The sequence below is a fragment of the Chelonia mydas genome, chromosome 1 (genome assembly GCF_015237465.2).
Source record: "Chelonia mydas isolate rCheMyd1 chromosome 1, rCheMyd1.pri.v2, whole genome shotgun sequence".
NCBI lineage: Eukaryota > Metazoa > Chordata > Testudines > Cheloniidae > Chelonia > Chelonia mydas.
Genome location: NC_057849.1, coordinates 321,401,277 through 321,426,683, shown reverse-complemented (window position 1 = coordinate 321,426,683; position 25,407 = coordinate 321,401,277). Strand labels below are relative to the sequence as shown.

General features: G+C 43.8%; 1 protein-coding gene across 4 annotated transcripts in view; it reads left to right on the top strand.

Annotated features, from left to right (window-relative positions):
- The window catches only part of PUS7 (pseudouridine synthase 7), a 47,324-nt gene that overhangs the window by 14,758 nt on the left and 7,159 nt on the right, over positions 1-25,407 (top strand). For 2 of the 4 annotated variants that reach the window (XM_043551784.1, XM_043551789.1), the window contains exons 7-13: positions 1,935-1,952; positions 4,746-4,857; positions 7,174-7,251; positions 20,576-20,704; positions 21,019-21,144; positions 21,926-21,987; positions 24,386-24,546. In XM_043551784.1, the coding sequence (XP_043407719.1) occupies positions 1,935-1,952; positions 4,746-4,857; positions 7,174-7,251; positions 20,576-20,704; positions 21,019-21,144; positions 21,926-21,987; positions 24,386-24,546 (686 nt within the window). The remainder of the gene's footprint in view (positions 1-1,934; positions 1,953-4,745; positions 4,858-7,173; positions 7,252-20,575; positions 20,705-21,018; positions 21,145-21,925; positions 21,988-24,385; positions 24,547-25,407) is intronic. The other 2 variants (XM_037889167.2, XM_037889166.2) reach the window with 1 other exon arrangement.

The following is a 25,407-nucleotide window of genomic DNA, read 5'->3' as shown; positions in this document are numbered from 1 at the left end:
TCCAAATTAAGTTGTCACAATCATACAATTTAGGAATTCCAAATTTCCTCTGTGTTTATATAATGCATAGCACAGTGGGGTCCTGGTCTGGGACTAGGGTTCCTAGGTACTATGGTAATACAAATAATAATAAATTCAATGGGTGAAATCCTGGCCTCACTAAAGTCAGTGGTAACCCCCCCTTTCATTTCAGTGGGGCCAGAATTTATCCCAACCTGTTTACTACCTTTCAGAATTACATCTTTTATATAAATAATATATGAATATATTTCCAGCAGCAACTCTTCTCAAAGATAGGATCTTTTTAAAATAGCTGAACCTGCTGCTTTCCAGTTAATGACAATCCTGTGCTTTGCCAAAATTAAAGTTATAAGCAGAAAACTGTCTGTATCCATCATCAGTTATAGGAACTGCTTTTGTAGTAAGAATAATGATGGACTTGGTAATATCAAGGTAAATAACTTAATATGTTCCAAAGTATTTTGGTAGTCTAATTATTTTGGGGCACATCAGTATTGGTATACAAATATGTAAAACATTGTTGCCCATTATCTGACACTTTTGACATGTTGGCAAATTGATTTTAAATCTAAAGGTTTGCCTAACCACAGAATTTCACGAGTTTAACTCAAGGTGTGGGGCTTTTATAAACTGATTTAGTTAAAATTAGTATAATAGGCTGTATGAATGTTCTTATTTTGGTTTAAATTAGGCTTATTTCAGTTTACCTGAAGTCAGTTAGGAACAGGTTTAAGATAAATTGTGTCTCATTGCCAGTAGATGGGCTCCAGCATTTGTAATGCAAATTAGATAGGGGCTACATATTTATTTTAGATAAAAGTATATTTTATTTAAACTTTTTCTTAAGCAAATGTAAAAGTCTTTTACTACGTGATAGAGTATTTAAAGTATCAAAAACTTGGAATAAATTATTATTACATGTGTAAGGTTTATCACATTAACTGTGTCAAGTTAATCCTATGGTTGCATGCTTTGTGCATGGAGTATGCTTACTTACAAGTACAAAAAGTAATCTCCAAACAAATCCTGGTCTCCTTTGGGTTATAATAGTCTTCCTCAGTGTGCCCTGTTGATGTTTATGTTCCTTAACCATTGTTAAAACAAAGTGCTTGTATTAAGTTGAACAACTATAACTAAAAGGTACCTTACAAATAGGATTTGTAGATTTTAACTGGCGTCCATTTAAAAAAAAAAAAAAAGTATTTCTCTAGAGGAAAAATCTTTTCTGGACAACTTCATACGATGCAGTAGGATTTAATGTGTTTTAAACTTTAGATTCTTAGGCCCTGATCCTGCAAACATATTTACATTTGTAAGTTCAGTGGCTACCCATGTGCAAAATATTACTCAACATGCATAAATGCTTGCAGAATGGGGATACTGGACTATAGGCTCTTTGGGACATGGACTATATCTAAGTCTTGCATATGTGCAGTGACTAACACATGGGGACTCAATCCTGAATGGAGTCAGTGGGCAAGAAACACTTGAAATATTTAGTAATCTATTCTTACATGAGAAACATGATGAGGTATGCTTGTGGGGATAAGGGTTACAAGAATGTTTTCTAACTCACTAAATTACAAGTGCTTTTGTATGTGTGGTATTTAGAGTACTTCAGGCATGGACTTATTACTTCAGTAACTTGTTGGCAGTGCTGTCCATCATTGTCCACAGTGAAGTTTGTTGTACCTCAGATTGAAACTTTCCGTATATTTACTGTTTGCCTCTGCACGATTCCATCGCATAACCATCTAAATCACTGTCACCAACCACGTAATTGTTGGATGCTATAGAAGTCTACAGCATAAACAATCATAACCATAAACCTGCATGTTCACCTCTAAAACCCTTCAATAGTTTAAAAATTAAACGTTGCTCTTTTGTGCTCTTTATGCTATACATTGGGACAGAGGTCAGAACTGCAACAGGTAAGATATGTTGGTATTTCATGCTGGTAAAATGAAATGCCAACCATTCAGACACACTAAATAGTGAAAGCATTGGCCAAACTAACAAGAATTAAATATAAAATCTATGTATAAGCAATGTTAAGTTTTCACAGAAAGTGACGAGGCTGGTGCTGCACCCTTCACACATGCAGTTATGGGCTTCTGTCTTGCAAGTCACTTGGTGCAGACCCAGTAGTTCACCCACATGGAATGGCTTGCAAGATCAGGACCAGGGCTGGATTAAGGCATAGGGATGATGAGTGAGTGAGTGAGATCCTGGCCCCATTGAAATCAATGGTGAAACTCCCTTTGGTGTCAGTAAGGCAGGATTTCACTTCATAGTTCTATGTTTAGAGTCCCAATTCCCAGAGTCCTGTGAGTTTTACATCAGATTCATAGGTTTCATTAAAAAAAACAAACAAGTTTTTAGCCCTTGTGGTTGTAATAAAAAGCTTGAAAACATGAATCAAGAATAAGTGATGCAGCAATGTCTGCCTGAATGTGCAGATAGCCTGAAGCAATACCTCTGAGAGGTATGAATTGTCTTATTCATCTCAATGGGGTGTTGACTCCAAGACCCATTGATCTGGGAGGCTGTGACAACACCACCCCAGCAGAGGACTGTATGTGCAGCAGGAGAAAGAGAGGGGAGGCAGCTCCACCCAGCTATCCAAGTAATGTGGGCTATGGTGCCATCCCTGCTTCTCTGGCAAGGGAGAGACTCCAGCCACCCCACTGCAAGGGGGATGGATGGGGCCATGGCACGGGCATGGGGTTGTAGTAGCAGATGGTATGGTGTGTGCTTAGGTTCCTGGGTTGCCTTACTCTGGTTTTGATCAGGGCTGGTGTTTTTGAAAGAAATCCAAATGAAAGTGTGCAAAATTGAGCAATCGATGCATTATGGAGAAACTTTCAACTTGGAAATGATTCTCCCTGTGAATCGTTTTTTCCCCTTGTCCTATTTTAATGACAGAAATTTTTGTGCAATCTTTGTTTTTTAAACCTAATTTGCTACTTTAAAGTTATAATTTGTACAAGAGTAAATTGAGATCACAGAGGATTGATGAATTAAGAAGGAGAATAAGCAGGAGCCAGTGAACTCCTAACAAAAAGACTGTGGACCATATCATTAATATTACGAAGAATTTTTTTGTTTCAGTGGAGACTTCGCTTAAACATTGATGGCCAGTACAGCCCATGGTTTGCATACAAATGTTCCTGGTATTTTTTTTTTCCCAAGGGAGACAGAGGCAACTCTGCTTGTGTTCTCTCTAAATATTGTAGTACTCCGTATGAGGCGTTATCTTTCAGTGAGGAGTTAGGGCTGATGATTTTGCTTCCTTAAAAAGAAACACCAACTCCTCTTTCAGGCTTTTGTCAGTTTTTATTTAAAAAATCCATATTTTAAACCTAGGCCTTGCCTACAGGAGATAAGTATTTTTCGGTATAACCTAAAATGTTAATTTAAACAAAGATTAGTAGTATGTGTAAAACCACCACCTCCACCACCACCACTCCTCCCCCCATGTGGACACACTTATACTTATACTTAGAATAAGAGTACTTTTTTTCAATTTAGCTTTCGTTGCCTGGGAAGGGGTTTAAGATAAAATGAAAAAGACACTCTTATATGAGAGTGTCCACATGGTGGTTTTATACGTGTAAAACTTTTCCATTTAGACAAGCTGTTAGTTTTTAGTATTTAATTTTCTTATGTGCCTTTTATAAAAAAAACAACAACCCCAAAGGGCCTGTTCCTACTCCCACTGAAGTCAAGTGCCTCTTGTTGGCCTCTATGGGAGGAGGATTGGGCCCACAATGATAGATGATTATGCAATGCACATTTATCTTTGAAAACGTTACTGTGCAGTAATGACTTTAATATTTTGGCAGTCTTGCTTCACTTTCTATGAAACCAAAAATGATTAAACAATATCATGAACCATATTTTAGACTAGAGACACATTACATAACTTGAAAATATCCAAGGTGAATTTGAATTATTAATTAATTTAGAAAATTGGCCCAAATTTAACTCCGTTGTGAGACTTGGTTACCAAACTTCAACTCAAAGTGAATTCTTACCAATTATAAAGTCCTTAAAATTTGTATATGATATAACCCAAGCTCTAGTGTTGCATGCACGATGCTATAGAAATAAATAATACATTATTAATGCCATCCTTAAAATAATGTAGTTTGCTTTTTGTGAAGAATATAAAGGGCTTGCTTGATCCAATGACCAGTGGAGTCTTCCCATTTGGTTCAACAAGCATTTCATCAAACCCAAAGTGCTGGACGCTGTTCAAAGTGAAGTCGCTGGTAAAACTTGGATTTACTTCTGTCGGAATGAGATTGGGGTTGGGGCAACAAATAAACCACTGGGAAAATATTCCAACAGAAGGACACTTTCTTTTGTCATGCAACTCCTGGTAATGTTTGTGTAAGTCACATGGCTAAAATCTTGTATTGCAGTATAAATTTACACCACAGTGGATCTGCAGAAAGTGCATTTTTTTCATACTTCATAACTGCCAGAGAAACAAGGTGGGTGAGGTAATCTTTTACTGGACCAACTTCTTCCATTCAGTACTTTTATTTTCTTAAGAAAGAAGCAGATGGAAGCTAATTGAAGTCACTGAGAGTCACGTGTTTGTTTGAAAATGGAAACTGCTGTGGCAAGTAAATGAACCCTGATTGCAAACGAGGATAACAACTGATAATGTAGTTTACAAATTGTCCTTTTATATGTCTTAACTCTTTGTTTTAAAGATCCAAGAAAACATTCATGGCCAAAATCTAGGGGAAGCTACTGCCACTTTGTGTTATACAAGGAAAACAAGGATACAATGGATGCTATTAATGTACTATCAAAATTTTTAAGGTAAGAATATTATTTTGTTGCTTTGAGACCCAACAAAAACAACTAAATATTTAATGTAAACATTCTGCTTTAAAATCCATATGCCAAAACCACACAGGAAATGTATTGTCACAATATATTTAGTAACTGCAAAATATTTTTGTTTTAGGAGGTCACATTTGAAATGCTTCGCTATGTTAAGAAAATAGTTCTAAACAATAAAAAATGGCATACTGTCAGGCATGCTTTCAGGCTTGGTCTTCACTGAGGGAAGGATTTGTGTTTGACCGCCTAACTTGCATGAAGACTACAAACTGTCTTGTATTCACTAGGATTTTACCTTGAGTTGGTGCATTCTTAACTGAAGTTAAGTGTGCACTTTTATTCTCAGGGCTTGTTTATACCTGAAACAGTACAACGGCCCAGTTGCAGTGCTGCAGCTGCACTGCTGTGGCAAGTGAGTGTAAACCCTACCTAGCCCAATGGGAGAGATTCTCCTATTGGTGTAGGTAATCCACCTTCTTGAGAGGCACTAGCTAGGTCGATGGAACAATTCTTCTGTTGATCTAGCACTGTCCACTCTGGGGTTAGATCGGCTTAACTGTGTCACTCAGGGGTGTGGATTTTTCACACCCCTGAGCGATGTAGCTGGGTCAACCTAACTTTTTAGTGTAGACCAGGCCCCAGTGAAGACCAGGCCATGCAGCATATCTTTTACTTTAGGGATTTTAAATGTGCAGTTGTCCAAACATACAGTGGATGTACTTAAAAATATCGTTGCGGTCATTCATATGCAAATCAGTTATTGTAGCCACTGCAGTTGGGGCAGTTAGTTCAGATTAAGGTAGAGTGTAAACTTTAAAACACAGTAGCTCCATGTGTAAACAAGCTGTAACTGAGATTTTTCTTTCTTTGTCCTGTCCTAATCATTGTAACTCCTTTTTCTGTGAAAGGTAGGTGGTGACCAGTCTCCTTCTGCTTGCTGTGAGGGATTCACCAGTCACATAAGCCTTGGCTTTCTGCCTTTCTTTGTGGCCAAGCAAGCCTTTGTGTATTTGTCCTCCCATCCCCATCAGTGACAGTCCTCACTAGCTGTTTTATAAGTGTGAGTTCACAATCCAAGCTTCTGAATGTTTGGCTCTGAGAAATCAGCACCACCTTGGTGAAGGTGGTACTTGTATTTGAAAAACAGGATGCCTGGGAACATGCTACTCCAGCGGTTCATGGAGAGCTTGGTAGAGATTATGCATGTAATGGCAATAGTGCTACCACCTGGTATGCACAAGTGGGAAAGCAGGGAATCTACTGACAGCAACATTTCTCTTACCCTGCATGGAGTGCAAGGGAAAACGACGATGTTGAGAGGGAAAGAAACAGTTATGGAAACGGAACAATATTGAAGTGCACTGACTGTATGCTTATATGAGTATAGTGTTTGGTATACGGATAGCCGCACATAATGATAAATGCACTATTTGAATTTCACACAGAAAAATAAGCATGCACTGAGGGTCTTTTTTTTTTTTTAATAGTGATTGATTTGTTGTGCATTATTCCATTGAATTTTTTTACTTTATACACACACACATGAAGCAAATTATTCAAAGTAACAGTGACAATACTGCCTATACGCAGGAGGACTCCTTTATGATTGTTAAAGTAGAACCTCAGAGTTACGAACACTGGAGTTTCAAACTGACAGGTCAACCACACACCTCATTTGGAACCGGAAGTACGCAATCAGGAAGCAGAGACCAAAACAAAAAAACAAATACTGTACAGTACTGTGTTAAATGTAAACTAACAAAAAATAAAGGGAAAGTTTAAAAAAAGATTTGACAAGGTAAGGAAACTGTTTCTGTGCTTGTTTCATTTAAATTAAGGTGGTTAAAAGCAGCAGCAAAGTTGTATCAAGTCAATGTTAAGTTGTAAACTTTTGAAAGAACAACCATAACATTTTGTTCAGAGTTACAAACATTTCAGAGTTATGAACAACCTCCATTCCTGAGTCTTCATGACTCTGAGGTTCTACCATATTTGCTAACAAAATATATGGTAACTTTCCTGCCTTATAATAATGCCATATACAGCAATAGAAAATATTATATATATAATGGGGTCAAGTTGCAGTACAGCTTGTGTGGAGATTGTAACTTCAAAATTCCCTATTTTTTGTGCATGTAAAATCTAATAAAAAAGTTGTTAGTTTAGTTTTTTATATATAATATGCTAGTGAGATTACAGTTTCTTTGGCCTAATTGTATGGGGCTTGGGTCTCCTTCAGTATCAAATCTGATATTTTCATCACTGTTTTTTTTTTTTTTTTTTTTTTTTAAGAGTTAAGCCAAATATATTTTCCTACATGGGGACCAAAGATAAAAGAGCTATTACAGTTCAAGAGATTGCTGTTCTTCGGTAAGTGAAGATATGTTGCAAGTAAATTCTTATAACAAGGTAATTTGGCTGTCTTAATAAACATTTAAGAATCTTGTATAATATGTAGCGCACGTAAAACATGTTGGTTTATTAAATATAGTATGTGCACTCTTTATTTTGTTCATCAATAGCTTGGACTTTGTTTAAGGTAGGTTAGCTTTACGTGGAGAAAACACTATTGCATATCAAACAGAAGTTGCAGAGTCAGGTCCTGATTCAGCAATGCACTTAAGCGTGTGCTCTAGTCGCTTTACTGAATCAGGACCACAGTCACTAAACAAATGTTGTAGATACTATGGAACCCTTTTATTTCAAGAAGAGTTATACCGTAACTGTTTATCTTGTAAAACCAGTGGTACTCAGGCTACAGCTTCTGAGTCATATGTAGGTTGCATGGGGTCCATTGATCTGATTGGAGCTGCACCTGATCTGAGACACGTAGTAAGCAGACACATAGTGAGCAGAGAGTTGATCACAGGACTGCTCCCATGTTATATAACCCTTGCAAGATATCAGAAGGATGCTGAGTGGTGGTGTGGGACCCACCTATCTGTTGTTAATGTGATCCACCCTGTCACTGGGAACCCATCTTCTTCCTTCCCTACACAACTCCCTCTGAGCATTCAGGAAGGAGAACCAGAACTGCTCCTAGCTCCAAGGTGAAGAAAGAATGAGGAGGAACAGCTCCTTCCTTGGGTAAATGGTAAAAACTTTGTTAACACAGAGGTAAGGTTGCTGGTAACAGCTTGTGCCCTTCCAGAACACTGAGTTCGGCAAAACTCTTGAAAATCAGGAAATACGGTGTTAGGGTAAATGCCACATAACCTTAACTCTGCTTACCCCCTGCCTCCCCTTGGAGCTGGCAATAGCTACTGGGAATTACTGTGTTAGAGGTAGCCATAGCTGTACTGAATGGTGGAGGAGGTAAGTGGGACTGTTTGGTCTCTGATATTGGAAGATCTGAGTCTGAGCCCTAGCCCCTCCCTCTTTCCATAGTGTGTTATCAAAGGAAAGAGGTTCACGTGTACCTGAGGCTCCATTCCTCATCATTGTGATACAGAATTGCGTAGGTGGTGTCAGTAGCAGGGCACTGCAGCCTGCTTGCCATGGATATTGCCAGTAATGAGGTGGGAGATGAGAGCAGTCTGTGAATTTTATGATGGGTATGGAAAAGTCTAGGTTTAGGTGGTATCCTGCTCAGAGGACGGAGTTAAGGTTACATGGGCATTTACCTTAATTCTGTGTGTGCTGGGTTTTCAGAAGTTTGAGCTTGACTGGATTCATGTTCTGGGAGGGCATGAGTTCTCTCCGGCAACCTTAACTCTGCATTAACAAAGTGTTTTCCTTGTTTAATTATTGTTGGTTTTTTTACCATTTTATTGCCCCCCCCCCTTTTTTTTGAACAGAAAGAAGTGTTGGTAGTTAATGGTTGTTTAGATAGTTGTAGTGTAGCTGTGAGAACTCCATCATTTTCAGTGGCGCAGCTGTACTGCATTTTGGTGAAAATGCTCTATGCCGACGGGAGAGAACTCTGCTGACAGCTTACTAACCCCTGCCTCCGTGAGAGGTGGTAGCTATGCTGGTAGGAGAAACTGTCTATACTGGCACTTAGGTCAGTATAACTTACTATCTCTGCAGATTTTAGAGGACTTAGAATCTCGTTTTGAACAGGAAGCCGGTCTTAACCTTTACTATAGCAGAGCTGGTGCTCTGCTATAATGTACTCCCAGAGTTGGTCTAAGAGGGTGAGATGCAATTTGATGGAGTCTCCGAAAATCACAAAACAGTGGTGCGGTTCTTTGGCATTATATTGTAATATTGCATCAAAAAATGAAGATCTACCATAGTATAGCAGCCTTGTGTGTATACATTTCACAATACAACATTTGGAGACCATGTCATGACTCTTTTGTGGCTTTTTGCAACCCCATTCAATAACTATGGGACTCTTAAATTTAAACTAGAGGTTCCCAAACTGATCTCCATAGAGAAGACAGATTATGTTATTCAGCTGTTACAATTTGGTATGTATACATGTGTTCTCACACACACACACACACACACACACACACACACCTCTGAACAGAGTACACCATACAATCTGGTTAAATGAGATTACCTGCTTGAGTGTGAAGATTAGTAATTTGTGGGTCCATCCGATGAATCCCACACTTTGAAGAACAAGTGTATCAACTGATGATCATACATATTCTAGATTGAGTCCTGAGAGATCCCTAGAGCCTGTTGATCCTGCACAGAAATGTGGGGTGTTTCTTGGGGACCAATTGTTAAATGTTCTAATAAATTATCTTTGCAAGTTATTTTGTGTGCAATGGTGAAAGGTGGCGATAACATGCACATTGAGGGCTGTTGATGAATAAGGACCCAGGATGAAACTCCCCATAGAAAGAATTAAAGGGCTAATCTGTACTACATTAGTTCTGCTGGTATAGCTGCACCAGCAAAGCCCCCTAGTGGAGATGCATCTTGTACTGGCTTTTTGCTGGTATAAGATGTGTGTCTTTAGGGGACTTTTTGCCAGAATAGCTATGTTGTTTACAAGTCTGATTAGTCCTGTCGGAGAGCAAGGTTGTTCCCTCAGCCCCATCGTTTTCAACTTAGCCATGGAGTTGCTCATTCAAGCCATCTCCAGCAGTCTAGGCGGTTTTGACCTGTATGGCAACAGCGTGAATATTCTGGCCTACACGGGCTATCTGGTCCTGATCGCAGACAACCCTGAGTGTCTCCAGCAAATGCTTGACATCATCAGCCAGGCTGCCAACTGGATGGGACTCTGCTTCAGTGCTAGGAAGTGCGCATCCCTGCATATTGATGGCAGTAGAAGGGACTTGGTCCATACAACACCTTTTCAGATCGAGGGTGAACCTATGATCTTCCTCAAGGATGGGCAAGCGTACCAACATCTCAGCATGCCCATGGGTTTCTGCATCCAGCAGACACCTGAGGATACCATTGCGGAGATCCTACGAGATGTGGCCAGGATCAACTCCTCCCTACTGGCACCATGACAAAAGATCAACGCCTTGAACACCTTCCTGATCCCCTGGGTCTCATTCATCCTGAGGGGATCTGCCGTGGCGAAGGTACCTCTGAACAAGGCAGACAGCATCACCAGGCAGCTAGTGAAGAAGTGGATGTTTCTTCCCCAGAGAGCCAGCAATGAACTGGTGTACATCTCAAACAGGCAGGGCAGAGCCAACGTTCCTAGTATAGTGATCTGTGCGACATTGCAGTGATCACTTCTGCCTTCTGACGTGCCTGGATGTCATGGTGAGGAACACTGCAGAAAGTGCCATGTGGGATGTCATCAAGAAGTGAATCGCCAGGACTCCCTCCAATCAAGATGTTGCCACCTACCTGAGTGGCTCACTGGAAGGTGACTTTGGAAGAGACCGGGGAGACTTTGCTTCACTCTGGACTCATGCTCGCAATGCTACACAACAACTGGAGAAGTGTGTTGGCTGCCGCTGGACATGGTGCAAGGAACGCCAGGAGCTGGGAGTCCTAGTGCCACAGGTGAAGAATGCAGAGCACACAATCCTCACTCCAAAAGCTAGAACCATGCTGGAGAGGACCCTGAAGCATGCCATCCGCTGCCAATACGTGGAAAACCTGAAACAGAAGCCGAACCAGGGCAAGGCGTTTGAGGTGATGTGCAAGTGGGACGCCAGCAACCACTTCCTCCCCAGGGGCAGCTTCACCCGATTTGCCAACTGGAGGTTCATCCACAGGGCTAAGCTCAACTGCATTTCACTGAACGGAGCCATCAGCCACGGGAATCAGGACAAGTGATGCATGAAGTGTGGCTATGCCAATGAGACACTACCCCACGTCCTGTGTAGCTGCAAGCCCCATTCCAGAGCCTGGAAGCTGTGACGCAACGCCATCCAAGTTCGCCTAGTCAAAGTCATCCTGCCACCCATATGGAAGGTGGCCGTGAACTCCGCCATCCCTGGAACAGACAGCCAACGGCGGCTGGACATGATCATCACCAACGAGGACCAGAAGATCATGATGGTGGACGTCACAGTGCCTTTAGAGAACAGGACCCTGGCCTTCCACAATGCCCGGGCTCGAAAGGTGGAGAAATACGTCCCCCTCTGTCCAAAACCTTGAGAGCCAAGGGCTACCAGGTTCAGAGACATGCACTGATCATTGGAGCCCTGGGCCCATGGGACCCCAGTAACCAGTAAGTGTTGAGAGAATGCAGAATTGGTCAGCGTTACGCTAGGCTGATGTGGCAACTCATGGTGTTAGACGCCATTAGGTGGTCAAGGGACATTTACATAGAACACATCACCAGACATTGGCAATACCAGGAGGGATGAGCTGGAGTGCCGATGAGAAGCCCAGTCAGGAAAGTATCTGAAATACTTTCCTCCTGGATTGTATTTTCTAAATGGACAACCTACCCTAAATTCTCAATTACTGAGGGACAATTGTCACTCATTGCTATATTTCCTTTGTTGCTTTCCGCAACAAACTCTCTGTATAACTTGTCATGAGTAATGTACCCGAATACTTGGATGCTAATATCTAAACTGTACTGTTAAATTTATTCACCTAAATGTGGGTTATTGCTGTTTATGCACTATATGTATCTTATGACTTTTAAAATAAACTTTGTATTTGTGGATAATCTAAGCACTCTACCCAGATATACAGACGCTCTTTTCTTAACCTGTGTACTATATAATTTTTTTAACAGCTTTAATAAAAATTGTAATTCCCCCACTCCCACTCCTAACCAACATAGTTATGCCAGCAAAACTCTGTAGTGTAGACCTGGCCAAAGATGCACTCACATTTGTCTGGCACTTAAAGCTTGGAGGTTCTGTTTGTTGCAGAGCATCTGCACAAAAGGAGGGTGGGTGCCCAGCTCTGGGTTGCTGTTCTAGGGTTCGTGCAGCCTTGGACCAGGGAAATGGGAGGAAAAGGGGCACAGTTTGTTGAGCAGTCAGAGTGGAATGTAGGCTTGGAGAGAGACAGAGGCATTAGACCACAGGTGGGCAAACTTTTTGGCCTGAGGGCCACATCTGGGTATGGAAATTGTATGGCAGGCCATGAATGCTCACAAAATTGGGGATTGGGATGTGGGATGGGGTCAGGGCTCTGGCTGGGGGTGCTGGCTCTGGGGTGGGGCCAGAAATGAGGAGCTCAGGGTGTGGGAGGGAGCTTTGGGCTGGGGCAGAGGGTTAGGGTGCAGGGAGGGGTGGGTGGGCCTTTGGTCTCTGGGGTGGGGCTGGGGATGAGGGGTTTTGGGTGCAGAAGGGTGCTTCGGGCTGGGACTGAGAGGTTTGGAGGGCGGGAGGGGGATCAGGGCTGGGGCAGGGGGTTGGGGTGCAGGCTTCATGAGGCACATAGCTCAAGCAGCTCCTGGATGCAGTGACATGTCCCCCCTCCCGGCTCCTACACGGAGGTGTGGCCAGGCGGCTCTGCATGCTGCCCCATCCGCAGGCGCCGCCCCTGCAGCTCCCATTGGCTATGGTTCCCGGCCAATGGAAGCTGCGGGAGTGGCACTTGGGGTGGGGGCAGCGTGCATAGCTCCCTTGCTGCCCCTGTGCATAGGAGCCAGAGGGGGGACATGCCGCTGCTTCCGGGAGCCGCATGGAACCACGGCATGCACGGAGTGGGGCAAGCCCCGACCCCGCTCACCGGCTGGAGCAGAGCAAGCCCTGGACCCTGCTCCTCGGCAGAAGATCGAGGGCTGGATTAAAACGTCTGACAGGCTAGATGCGGCCCCTGGGCCATAGTTTGCCCACCCCTGCACTTGACAGTTGCTTCTGTAGCAGGGGAGAAGTGCTAGATTTTAAAAAGCAGAGTACAAAAAAAAATGATTAATTAATGTCTTCCTTCTAGGATGTTTTGTTTTCTTGCTTCTGCCTTATACCCTAAATTATTCACTTCTCCAGTTAGACTGAACATTTCTCAATACCCGTTAAGTTTCCTGTAAAGAGACAAGTAAAAGCTGGGATTGACATCCTGGGAGTGGGGGATGTGCTTAGCTTGCTGCTCAAGTAAAGACGTTGTGACAGGGTCGGGCCAGATGGCTATAGGAGAGTAATAGAAGGCAGATATATTAGCCCCAGGCTAAGTAGGTCCCTTTTCCCTGGGTAAGGGAACAGGGAAGGTTCCAGAACAATCAGGAACCTTCTGGAGACAATTAAGACAGGCTGATTAGAACACCTGCAGTCAATCAAGAAGCTACTAGAATCAATTAAGGCAAGCTAATCAGGGCACCTGGGTTTTAAAAAGGAGCTCACTTCAGTTTGTGGTGTGCGTGTGAGGAGCTGGGAGCAAGAGGCACTAGGATCTGAGAGTGAGAACGCGGACTGTTGGAGGACTGAGGTGTACAAGCATTATCAGACACCAGGAGGAAGGTCCTATAGTGAGGATAAAGAAGGTGTTGGGAGGAGGCCATGGGGAAGTAGCCCAGGGAGTTGTAGCTGTCGCACAGCTGTTCCAGGAGGCACTCTAGACAGCTGCATTCCACAGGGCCCTGGGCTGGAACCTGGAGTAGAGGGCGGGCCCGGGTTCCCCCCAAATCCTCCCAACTTCTGGTCAGACACAGGAGTCGTCGACCTGGACTGTGGGTTCAGAAAAACGGCCAAGCTGAGGGCTGCTGTGAAGCTCCAAGGCGAGCAAATCTGCCAATAAGCTCAAGACCCACCAAGGTAGAGCAGGAACTTTGTCACAACTGGTGTCAGAAGTGGGATCTGGTTTCCACAGCACGGCGGAAGAAGGAGGGTGTTTGGAAGGAAGAAAAAAAAAAAGGGGAAGAGGGTCTATTTTTATTTTTTTTCCACCACAATGGAGGAGGTAGTGTGGGCACTGATACAAGCCACGGCTGCCCAGCAGGAGGCTACTCGTGTCCAGGCAGCCGCCCAACAGGAGGCAGGGCAGCTGCAGCAAGAGACTAATCGCCTGCTGATGGACCAGGCTGCTCAAGACCGGGCTGTGTTGCGGGAACTGGTAAAGGCCCTTACAGAGCTGAACCGCGGCCACGATGGGACGCAGATCATGCGAGCCAGCAAGTGGCTGCAGAAAATGACGCGGGAGGATGATGTAGAGGCATACCTCCTGGCCTTTGAGAGGACAGCCCTGCGGGAGGCCTGGCCCTGAGAACAGTGGTCTGGCATCCTCGCTCCGTTCCTGTGTGGGGAGGCCCAGAAGGCCTACTGTGATTTTCCTGAAGAGGCTGTGGCAGACTACCCCCAGCTGAAAGCAGAGATCCTGGCCAGATCTGGGCTAACGACCACAGTGCAGGCCCAGCGATACCATCAGTGGAGGTACCAGGAAAACAAAACCCCGCGGTCCCAATTATATGACGTCATCCATCTCGCATGAAAGTGGTTATGAACTGAGTTCCGGAGTCCAGAGGAGATACTAGAGGTTCTGGTCATCGACCGGTACAGGAGAGGACTACCGCCAGACCTTTGTGCCTGGGTAAGCCAGAACGAACCCTCCACCTACGACGAGGTTGTCTTCTAGTAGAAAGGCGAAGGATGGCAAGGGAGCTGACCCGACCAGTTAAGGAAGAAGCACCCCGGGTTAAACTAGCAGCACCAAGCCCTAGAGCTCAGGTGACTGGGCCACCAGGAGAACCCAGGTGGAAAAAGAAAGGGGCTGAAGGCCCACCAGTAGCCACAAAGAGTCGGAGCACTGAGGGGGAAGAGGATCGTGATGTTAGACTACCCAAACCAAGAGACTGGGGAATGTCTAGGGCTCCATACAGCTGTTACGCCTGTGGGGAATAGGGGCACATAGCTGCACGGTGTCCCAATGCCGAGGAGCCTATGCAATGTAACCTGGGGAACTGGGCAGACCCATCTCCTTAATCCACCTTGTGGGGGTCTCACTAACCCCACATATGTACACTAGACCAGTGAAACTAAACAGGGTAGAGACCATGGCACTGGTTGATTCAGGGAGTGCTATCATGCTTGTCTCGCGGAAGCTCGTGAAGCGTAGTCAGCTGCTGTGGGCTAAACGTACAGGGATGACATGCGTCCATGGGACAGTTGATTATTACCCCACCATCCCAGTAAAAATTGAGATTCAGGGGAACATTACTGAGGTAGCAGCAGGTGTAGTTCCTAAACTCCCATACCCAGTGCTCATAGGGAGGGACTTCCCAGGTTTTGGAGACTTACTCCCGGTAGGGGAATTGGAGAAAGGGGGAAGCCCTGAAAGTAGTGAGGCATCCACAGTAGACTGTTAACCCTCAACCTTCTCTGAAATATCCTCAGATTTGTTCTCCACTCCCAGACAGCATAGAAAGACGAAAAGGGAAAGAAGGGCAGCTAAGGCCTTGGGAACCCAAATACTGGCCCAAAGCCAGAGGGTCGCTCTCGTAGGCAGGTGGACCTGAGCAGCTGAAAAGGAGGCCACCCAGGAGGGAGAAGCACCCGAGTCTGACCCGCACCCGAACGCCTCTGAACCAGTAGAGGCAACAGAGACTGGTCCCCTAGATTTCGGGCAGATTAGCCCCGGGAGAGGAAATTTTGGATGGGACCAGGCTGAAGACCCAAGGTACGACAACATTAGGAAGGAAGTGACCGAAATAGATGGGGTCCTCCTGGAAGGGAAAACCCAGGGACCAGGACCCTACTTCATAATGAAGAAGAATCTCTTATACCGGGTTGCACCAGTACAGGGGCAGAAGGTACAGCAAATTCTAGTACCTCAAAAACACCAGAATGCTGTATTAAGTCTGGCCCATAGTCATCTTTTTGGGGGGCATTTGGGGGTAGAGAAGACCCTGGCACGGGTCCTGCGACAATTCTTCTGGCCCGGAGTACATGAAGAAGTGCGGCGGTACTGTGCGTCCTGCCCAGAGTGTCAGCTGCACAGTCCCCGTCCCCACTTGAGGGCACCTTTAGTACCCCTTCCCATCATAGGGGACCCTTTCGAGCGAATAGCCATGGATCTAGTGGGACCCCTGGAGAAGACAGCCCAGGGCCACCAATATATACTTGTCGTTCTGGATTATGCTACTTGCTACCCAGAAGCCGTCCCCCTGCAGAACACGGCCTCTAAAACGATAGCTAAAGAGTTGGTGGGGATCTTTGCCCGAGTGGGGCTACCAAAGAAGATATTAACAGACCAAGGTACCCCATGTATGTCGAAGCTAATGAAGGACCTCTGTACGCTGCTCCATATACATACCCTGAGAACTTCAGTCTATCATCCGAGGACCGATGGGCTGGTAGAAAGGTTTAACCGAACCCTCAAGGCAATGATGAGGAGAGTGGTAAGTCGAGACGGGAAGGATTGGAACACTCTACTACCCTACCTTATGTTTGCAATCCGGGAGGTACCTCAGGCCTCAACTGGGTTTTCCCCCTTCGAACTGTTATACGGACGCACCCCCGTGGCATACTAGATATTGCAAAAGAAATCTGGGAAGAGGAACCCAATGAGGGGACAAATATAATTGACCATGTGTTGCAGATGTGAGAACGGATAGCCTGGGTCACCCCTATTGTATGGGAAAATTTGGAAAAGGCGCAGGAGGCCCAGTGAACCCATTACAATCGCCAGGCAAAAGTCCGACAGTTCCAACCAGGGGATCGGGTGATTGTGTTGGTACCCATGGCAGAAAGCAAGGTTCTGGACCAATGGCAGGGGTCCTATGAGGTGGTTGAACCCGTGGGGGAAGTAACCTATAAGGTGCGGCAGCCAGGACACCGGAAACAAGAACAAATTTATCACATTAACCTCTTAAAGCCTTGGCACCAACGAGAGGCGTGTGTAGTGGCCCAAGAGACCCCAATCCAGGGAAATAATATGCAGGAGCAGATCAGGATATCCACTGATCTGACACCAAACCAGAAGAAGGAGGTAACTGAGATGATCGACCGATACCAGGACGTGTTTTCAACCAAATCAGGCCGGACCACCGAAGCATATCACCACATTATTACAGACCCTGGGGCAAAGGTAAGTTTAAGGCCCTGTCGCGTCCCAGCAGTGAAAAGGGAGGAGATCAAGGCAGAGGTAAAAAGGATGTTGGAGCTGGGAGTCATCGAAGAGTCCCACAGTCAGTGGTCAAGCCTGATTGTGTTGGTGCCCAAACCCGATGGCACCACTAGGTTTTGTAATGACTTTTGCCGGCTGAATGAGAGATCCAAATTCGATGCATACCCCATACCCTGTATCGATGAGTTAGTTGACCGCCTGGGCAATGCCCAATTTTTGACCACCCTTGATTTAACAAAGAGATACTGGCAGATTCCCCTGGCCAAAGATGCAAAAGAAAAGACGGCATTCTCTACACCAGAGGGTCTCTTTCAATATACTGTTCTTCCTTTTGGACTGCATGGGGCACCTGCCACCTTCCAGCGTCTTCTGGACAAGCTCCTATGGCCCCATACCAGTTATGCAGCGGCATACCTGGATGATGTGATTATTCACACCCCCGACTGGGAAACCCACTTAGGAAAGGTGGAAGCGGTTCTGGACACGCTAAGACAGGCTGGCCTCACAGCCAACCCAGCCAAGTGTGCTATAGGGCTAGCCGAGGCTAAATACCTTGGCTACATTGTAGGAAGGGGCATGGTCAAGCCCCAACTAAACAAACTAGAGGCTATCCAAAATTGGCCCCGGCCGAATCAGAAAAAGCAAGTCCGGGCATTCCTGGGTGTGGTGGGTACTACCGACAATTTATTCCCCATTTTGCTACCAGAGCGAGTACCCTGACAGACCTGATAAAAGCCTGGGGTTCAGACATGGTGAAGTGGACAGATGCCGCAGAGAAAGCATTCATGGATCTACAGACAGCCCTCTGCAGTAACCCCGTGCTTATAGCCCCAGACTTCAACAAAGAATTCGTTTTACAAACAGATGCATCTGAAGTAGGATTCAGAGTAGTCCTGTCGCAGATGGTCGGAGATGAAGAACACCCAATCCTCTACCTCAGCAGGAAACTCCTCCCGAGAGAGCAGAAGTATGCCGTGGTTGAAAGAGAGTGCCTAGCTGTGAAATGGGCCATGGAAACACTACGTTATTACCTTCTGGGACGACGGTTTACCCTTGTGACCGACCATGCACCCCTCCAGTGGATGCAGCGAAATAAAGAGAAGAACGCAAGGGTGACCAGATGGTTCCTGTCCCTACAACCTTTCCAATTCACCATACAACACCGGGCTGGAAGCCACCATGGCAACGCAGATGGCTTGTCACGAGTACACTGCCTGACATCCCAAGTTGCCCAACCCCGTAGTGTTGAGCAGAGGGGGGGGATATGTGACAGGGTCGGGCCAGATGGCTATAGGAGAGTAATAGAAGGCAGATATATTAGCCCCAGGCTAAGTAGGTCCCTTTTCCCTGGGTAAGGGAACAGGGAAGGTTCCAGAACAATCAGGAATCTTCTGGAGACAATTAAGACAGGCTGATTAGAACACCTGCAGCCAATCAAGAAGCTGCTAGAATCAATTAAGGCAAGCTAATCAGGGCACCTGGGTTTTAAAAAGGAGCTCACTTCAGTTTGTGGTGTGCGTGTGAGGAGCTGGGAGCAAGAGGCACTAGGAGCTGAGAGTGAGAACGCGGACTGTTGGAGGACTGAGATGTACAAGCATTATCAGACACCAGGAGGAAGGTCCTATGGTGAGGATAAAGAAGGTGTTGGGAGGAGGCCATGGGGAAGTAGCCCAGGGAGTTGTAGCTGTCGCACAGCTGTTCCAGGAGGCACTCTAGACAGCTGCATTCCACAGGGCCCTGGGCTGGAACCCGGAGTAGAGGATGGGCCCGGGTTCCCCCCGAATCCTTCCAACTCCTGGTCAGACTCAGGAGTCGTCGACCTGGACTGTGGGTTCAGAAAAACGCCCAAGCTGAGGGCTGCCGTGAAGCTCCAAGGTGAGCAAATCTGCCAATAAGCACAAGACCCACCAAGGTAGAGCAGGAACTTTGTCACAACGTCTACAATGCCTGTAACCATAAGTGGGATTGGCATGCTTGATTCTCAGTTCAGTACACTGAAATCTCTAACTTGCGTAATGACAGGTTTCAGAGTAGCAGCCGTGTTAGTCTGTATCCGCAAAAAGAAAAGGAGTACTTGTGGTACTTTTTCTTTTTGTGAAATCTCTAAGGATTCCTATATCCACCCAGTCTCAGTCATGCTTTCTGTAAGTGTTTGAAAACAGTTTTGTCCCATCTGTACTAGCAACTTAATCATTTTCAAATGCAAGTTCAGGAGGGATAATATTTTTATTGACAGTATTTTTCAGTAGTGGTCAGATCCCTTGTGACCTAAACCTGAGTTCTGCCTTAGGTGTAAAACTTTGTCCTACAGTGCTCATGTACTCTGTTCGCAAAGCATTCTGAAGCATCAGTACGGGTTTGTCTTCACTGCAGAGCTAAGTTGTGTGTCGTCCCGACCCCCACTTCCATCCACACACAGAGCTCTCTCATTCAAATTTAGTGGTGTTTTCAGGCCCCGACTACCTGGCTTGTTGGGGGCTGTGGGTCAGTGGTTCCCAAACTGGATCATAACCCCAGATGGAATCGTGGCAATCCCTAGTGTGCGGAGGACGCCATTTTTCTCTGCATAGCGTGACGTCACATGTACAGTGCATGCGAGATCCCAATGCATGGAGGATGCCATTTTGCTTTATAAAATGGCATCCTTTGCACAGCATGACCTTGCATGCACCCATACGCATGGGGTCATGCAGTGCAGAGGACAAAATGGTGTCCTCCATGCTAGGGTTCTTGAATGAAATAATTCATCAAACTGGGGTCACGCTGGCAAAAATTTTGGGAACTCCTGCTGTAGCCTAAAGCCTGAGTTGTGCTTTCAGGCTGGTAACAAGCCCACTTTGCAGTGAGGATGCAGACTAAATCATTCATGCTGATAATGCCTTCCCACATTTCCCCTGCTTCCTTGTGTACTGAGAAGAACAGACAAGTTCTCCCACAATTCCCTGGGAAAGGGAAGAGCATGAATGAGCATGGGGCAAACATAACTTTGTATTAACATTTTTTGCCAATTAGTCTTCCAACATAGGTCCCAGGAAACTTGTTGTTGACATAGCTTTGTCAGTAATGGATTAGTTTTCTTGTGTAGATGGGGCTTGAGAATAATGTACCCTATCCTTTTAGATGATTCATTTAGAATATTTTTTGGAGGCAATACACAAAAAGCAGAGAAACTAAGGGAGTTATACTCCTGTTTCTTGTAATGCTGTTTTAGCTTGAAACCCTGGCATTTCCATAAATACTTACCCATGAGCTTTTCTGAGAGTAGCTTGGTCACTGTCTTTTTTCTTTTTTTTCTTTTTAGAATCACTGCACAAAGACTTGCTCATTTGAACAAATGTTTGATGAACTTTAAGTTGGGAAATTTTAGTTACAAGAACCATCCGCTGAAATTGGGAGAACTGCAAGGGAACCATTTCACAGTTGTTCTCAGGTAAAATGCTGCTATATGCCAGGGCTTTGCCATTGATGGCCTTCTTAATCAAGTCAGAGTTTTTCAGCTATAAAGTAGGGAGGATACCAGGGGATCTGAGACTACTTTTCTACTACTCTGAAACTTTTCTCAATCAAGGTGTGGGGGAGGGAACTTGCTGGATTTAGGAAATGCTGTATACAATTTATGTTGATTTTTAATACTGATAATGACTGCTTTCAGGAGCCTAAGAGTACAAGTTCAAACTGATCTGATGGCTGCAATTTGAGATGGTTTTACTGTTGAGTGGATTTTTAAAAATAATTTTGTGTTAGAAATATAACAGGAACTGATGATCAAGTACAGCAAGCAATGCACTCTCTCAGGGAAATTGGATTTATTAATTATTATGGAATGCAAAGATTTGGAACCACGGCTGTTCCTACATATCAAGTTGGAAGGTATGGGTTTTTTTAAATAATTGATGATTTTATTGTGTGTACTAAAGAATCATATTTTGAAATTTGTATCTTTGTATAATGTTACATCTGGGTATGTTTATTTATTTATTTTCTCTCTGGAAAGTTTCAGTCATGATATTGTGTGTCAATTTTAACTTTAGCATCAGGAACAGAAACTATGTAAGCAGCTGTATCAGCTGTCTTGCACGATATTGGCTGTAGATGAAATGTAAAATTTATAGAATATTTTGGTTTTCAGAGAACTTAAGTATATCCCTAAAATCTGTTCCTGTTTTTATAATAGCTAATGAATTTTCTAAAAAAGAAAAGGCACCTTAGAGACTAACCTTGGCCAATGGCCCACCTTGATTATCATACACATTGTAAGGAGAGTGGTCCTTTAGATAAGCTATTACCAGCAGGAGAGTTAGTTTGTGTGTGTGTGTGGGGGCGGGGGGGGGTGAGAAAACCTGGATTTGTGCTGGAAATGGCCCAACTTGATTATCATACACATTGTAGGGAGAGTGATCACTTTAGATAAGCTATTACCAGCAGGAGAGTGGGGTGGGAGGAGGTATTTTTTCATGCTTTGTGTGTATATAATAAGATCTTCTGAACTTTCCACAGTATGCATCCGATGAAGTGAGCTGTAGCTCACAAAAGCTTATGCTCAAATAAATTGGTTAGTCTCTAAGGTGCCACAAGTACTCCTTTTCTTTTTGCGAATACAGACTAACACGGCTGTTACTCTGAAACCAATGAATTTTCTGTTTCATTTTAGAGCTATTCTACAAAACAACTGGAATGAAGTAATGGATTTAATATTAAAACCACGGCCTGGAGGTAGGTTCTAAGAAATATTTTACACATAAATGAACAGAACAGTATTTATGGAGGGAAGGTTAAACTTTCTTTAATTGAAGTGCATATAGACATTCACATTTCTGTATACGGTAAACTTTGTCAGCACTGGAACTGTCCTTTCTGTTTAAAAGCTTTCAGCAAGCTCTTAACAACAAACCATTGTTGATGGCCTGGATCACCCCCTCCTGTAGTAAAAAAGCAACTGGAAGGGGACTTCTTGTCTGAGTATCTTGGCGGGGATTTCTTTGTAGAGATTTCCTGAACATCTTGTTGTGGGTTGTGCAGGATTACCTTTCCCATGGAAAAACTACTCCACAACCTGAACCTCTGCATCAGCTCTGCCTTTAGCAGTCTCCCATCTGCCACTCCCTGGCAGAGCAGCTGCTCTTGGGGTGAAAAGGGATGCAAAAAAGTTAACACAACCTGGGGCTGTTGTTAACTCTTTGGGAAGCTGCATGGGACCAGAGGGAGGACAACTTGCATCCTACCCATTCTTCACTCCTTCCTCTTGTGTGGACCACATGGTGGAGAGAATGCTTTCAGCAGGGTCTGGTCTGGTGAGGAGTGAGGGGATGGTCCTGGGGAGATCCTGAGCCATGTATTCACGGAGGAGAGGAGATCCATGCACAGATTTAAGTAGGGGGATAATCTGGGCTCACGTAGCTAAAGTTGATGGTGAGGGGCACAATATAAGTCCTTCAAAAGGTAGAAAGTTTGTTTTCTAGAAGATAATAAGGTGATAACTAACAGTCAGCATGGATTTGTCAAGAACAAATCTTGTCAAACAAATGTGATAGCTTTCTTTGACAGGGTAACAAGCCTTGTGGATGGGGGGAAGCAGTAGACGTGGTGTATCCTGACTTTAGTAAAGCTTTTGATACTGTCTCACATGACCTTCTCATAAACAAACTAGGGAAATGCAACCTAGATGAAGCTACTATAAGGTGGGTGCATAACTGGTTGGAAAATCGTTCCCAGAGAGTAGTGATCAGTGGTTCACAGTCATGCTGGAAGGACATAACGAATGGGGTCCTGCAGGGATCGGTTCTGGGTCCGGTTCTGTTCAATATCTTCATCAATGATTTAGATAATGGCATAGAGAGTACACTTCTAAAGTTTGCAGATGATGCCAAACTGGGAGGGGTTGCAAGTGCTTTGGAGGATAGGATTATAATTCAAAATGATCTGGACAAATTGTGGTCTGAAGTAAATGGGATGAAATTCAATAAGGACAAATGCAAAGTACTCCACATAGGAAGGAACAATCAGTTGCACACATACAAAATGGGAAAAGACTGCCTAGGAAGGAGTACTGCGGAAAGGGATCTGGGGTTCATAGTGGACCACAAGCTAAATATGAGTCGTCAATGTAACACTGTTGCAAAAAAAGCAAATTATCATTCTGGGATTATTAGCAGGAGTGTTGTAAACAAGACACGAGAAGCAATTCTTCCGCTCTATTCTGCGCTGATTAGGCCTTAACTGGAGTATTGTGTCCAGTTCTGCGTGCCACGTTTCAGGGAAGATGTGGACAAATTGGAGAAAGTCCAGAGAAGAGCAACAAAATTGATTAAAGGGCTAGAAAACATGACCTACGACAGAAGATTGAAAAAATTGGGTTTGTTTAGTCTGGAAAAGAGAAGACAAAAACTGTTATTATGTCCCCTCTAAGTACATAGAAGGTTGTTACAAGGACGAGGGAGAAAGATTGTTCTTTTAAACCTCTGAGGATAGGACAAGAAGCAATGGGCTTAAATTGCAGGAAGGGAAGTTTAGGTTGGACATTAGGAAAAAAACTTCCTAACTGTCATGGTGGTTAAGCACTGGAATAAATTGCCTTGGGAGGTTGTGGAATCTCCATCATTGGAGATTTTTAAGAGCCGGTTAGACAAACACTTGTCAGGGATGGCCAAGATAATACTTAGTCCTGCCATGAGTGCAGGGGACTGGACTAGATGACCTCTCGAGTCCTATGATTCTGTGCTCAAAAGGACATCTTCCATTTTAGCCACGGAATGCATATTAACAGGTAGTAAATATTAGCTTTTATAGGTGGATTTATATACCAACAACATTATTGAACAGGAGTATATTTTAAATGTACTTTAACCCGTTATATTTACATGTTTGTACGTTTGCTTTAAATTAGCCATGTCATGTGTCCTGTACTCCTACTACATTTTAACTACAGGTTAACAAATGAGTTAGCTGTTCCAGTAGAGAATCTAGAAGACTTTGGCTCTTTTTTTTTTTTTTAACAACTTTCACTAAGACATAAGCACACTAATGCACTGTTTTTTTCAGCTACATTAATATTTTAATCAACTTGAATTTTTTGTTTTGCAGTTAAAATGTTAATCTTAAATTATTGTTACAGCTGAGAAAGGATATTTAGTTAAATGCAGAGAAGAGTGGGCAAAGACTAAAGATCCAGCTGCAGCCCTCAAAAAACTGCCTGTAAAAAGGTGTGTGGAAGGACAGCTTCTACGTGGACTTTCAAAGTATGGACTGAAGAATATAGTCTCTGCATTTGGCATAGTGAGTGTAAAAAGGTTGAGGTTTTTTGTCTGTGTTTTATTTTTGTGGTGTTACACTACATTTTAAATGGACAATGTATAAACCTCTTAAATCCATCCATTCCTCTCCTCTGTGTTCCCTTGAAGTACGGTCATATTGTCTACTGAGGGATCCAGACTCAAACTGATGTATAATGAATAACTTGGGTGTTTCCTATTAATGCACATGGATGAAAGAACAGAATTCTAAATGTAGTTGCATGCTTATATGGAAGCTGTATGGTTACTTAAACTCATCTGAATTATATAGGTATCTGTGACTTGTGTGTAAGATTTAAGATCAGATTTTCTTTGTGCCTTTAGAGAATCAAATCAAATTAACAGTGAGGGTAATTAGCCATTGGAATAGGTTGACAAAGTATGTGATAGAATTGGCATCACTTTGAAGTCTTGATTTTTAAAAAAATAAAATTGGATCTTTCCGAAAATAGTTCTATTTCAACCTTGGATTACTGGGCTTGACACGGGAATTACTTAGTGAAGTTTCATGGTTTGTGTTACTCAGGAGGGTAACTGAATGGTCTTATTGGTTGCTCAAGACCTACAAATCTATGAAAAATAATTAAGTACTCCTTTACAATGTTGAAAATGGGACTCATGTCTACATCAACAATACACTTGGCAAACTGTTACACAAAATGAAAACGAGCTTTTTGTATTGAGGGGATAATGCATACTTTTTTTTTTCCTTCTTTACAAGTAAATTCCTCTCAAATTAAGACCAGAAATATAGTATACAAACCAAACACCTACATGTTAACTGTGTGACTGGAAAAATGACTTGTTTCAATGTTTATCCATTAAGTGTGGCTGGGTGGTGAAA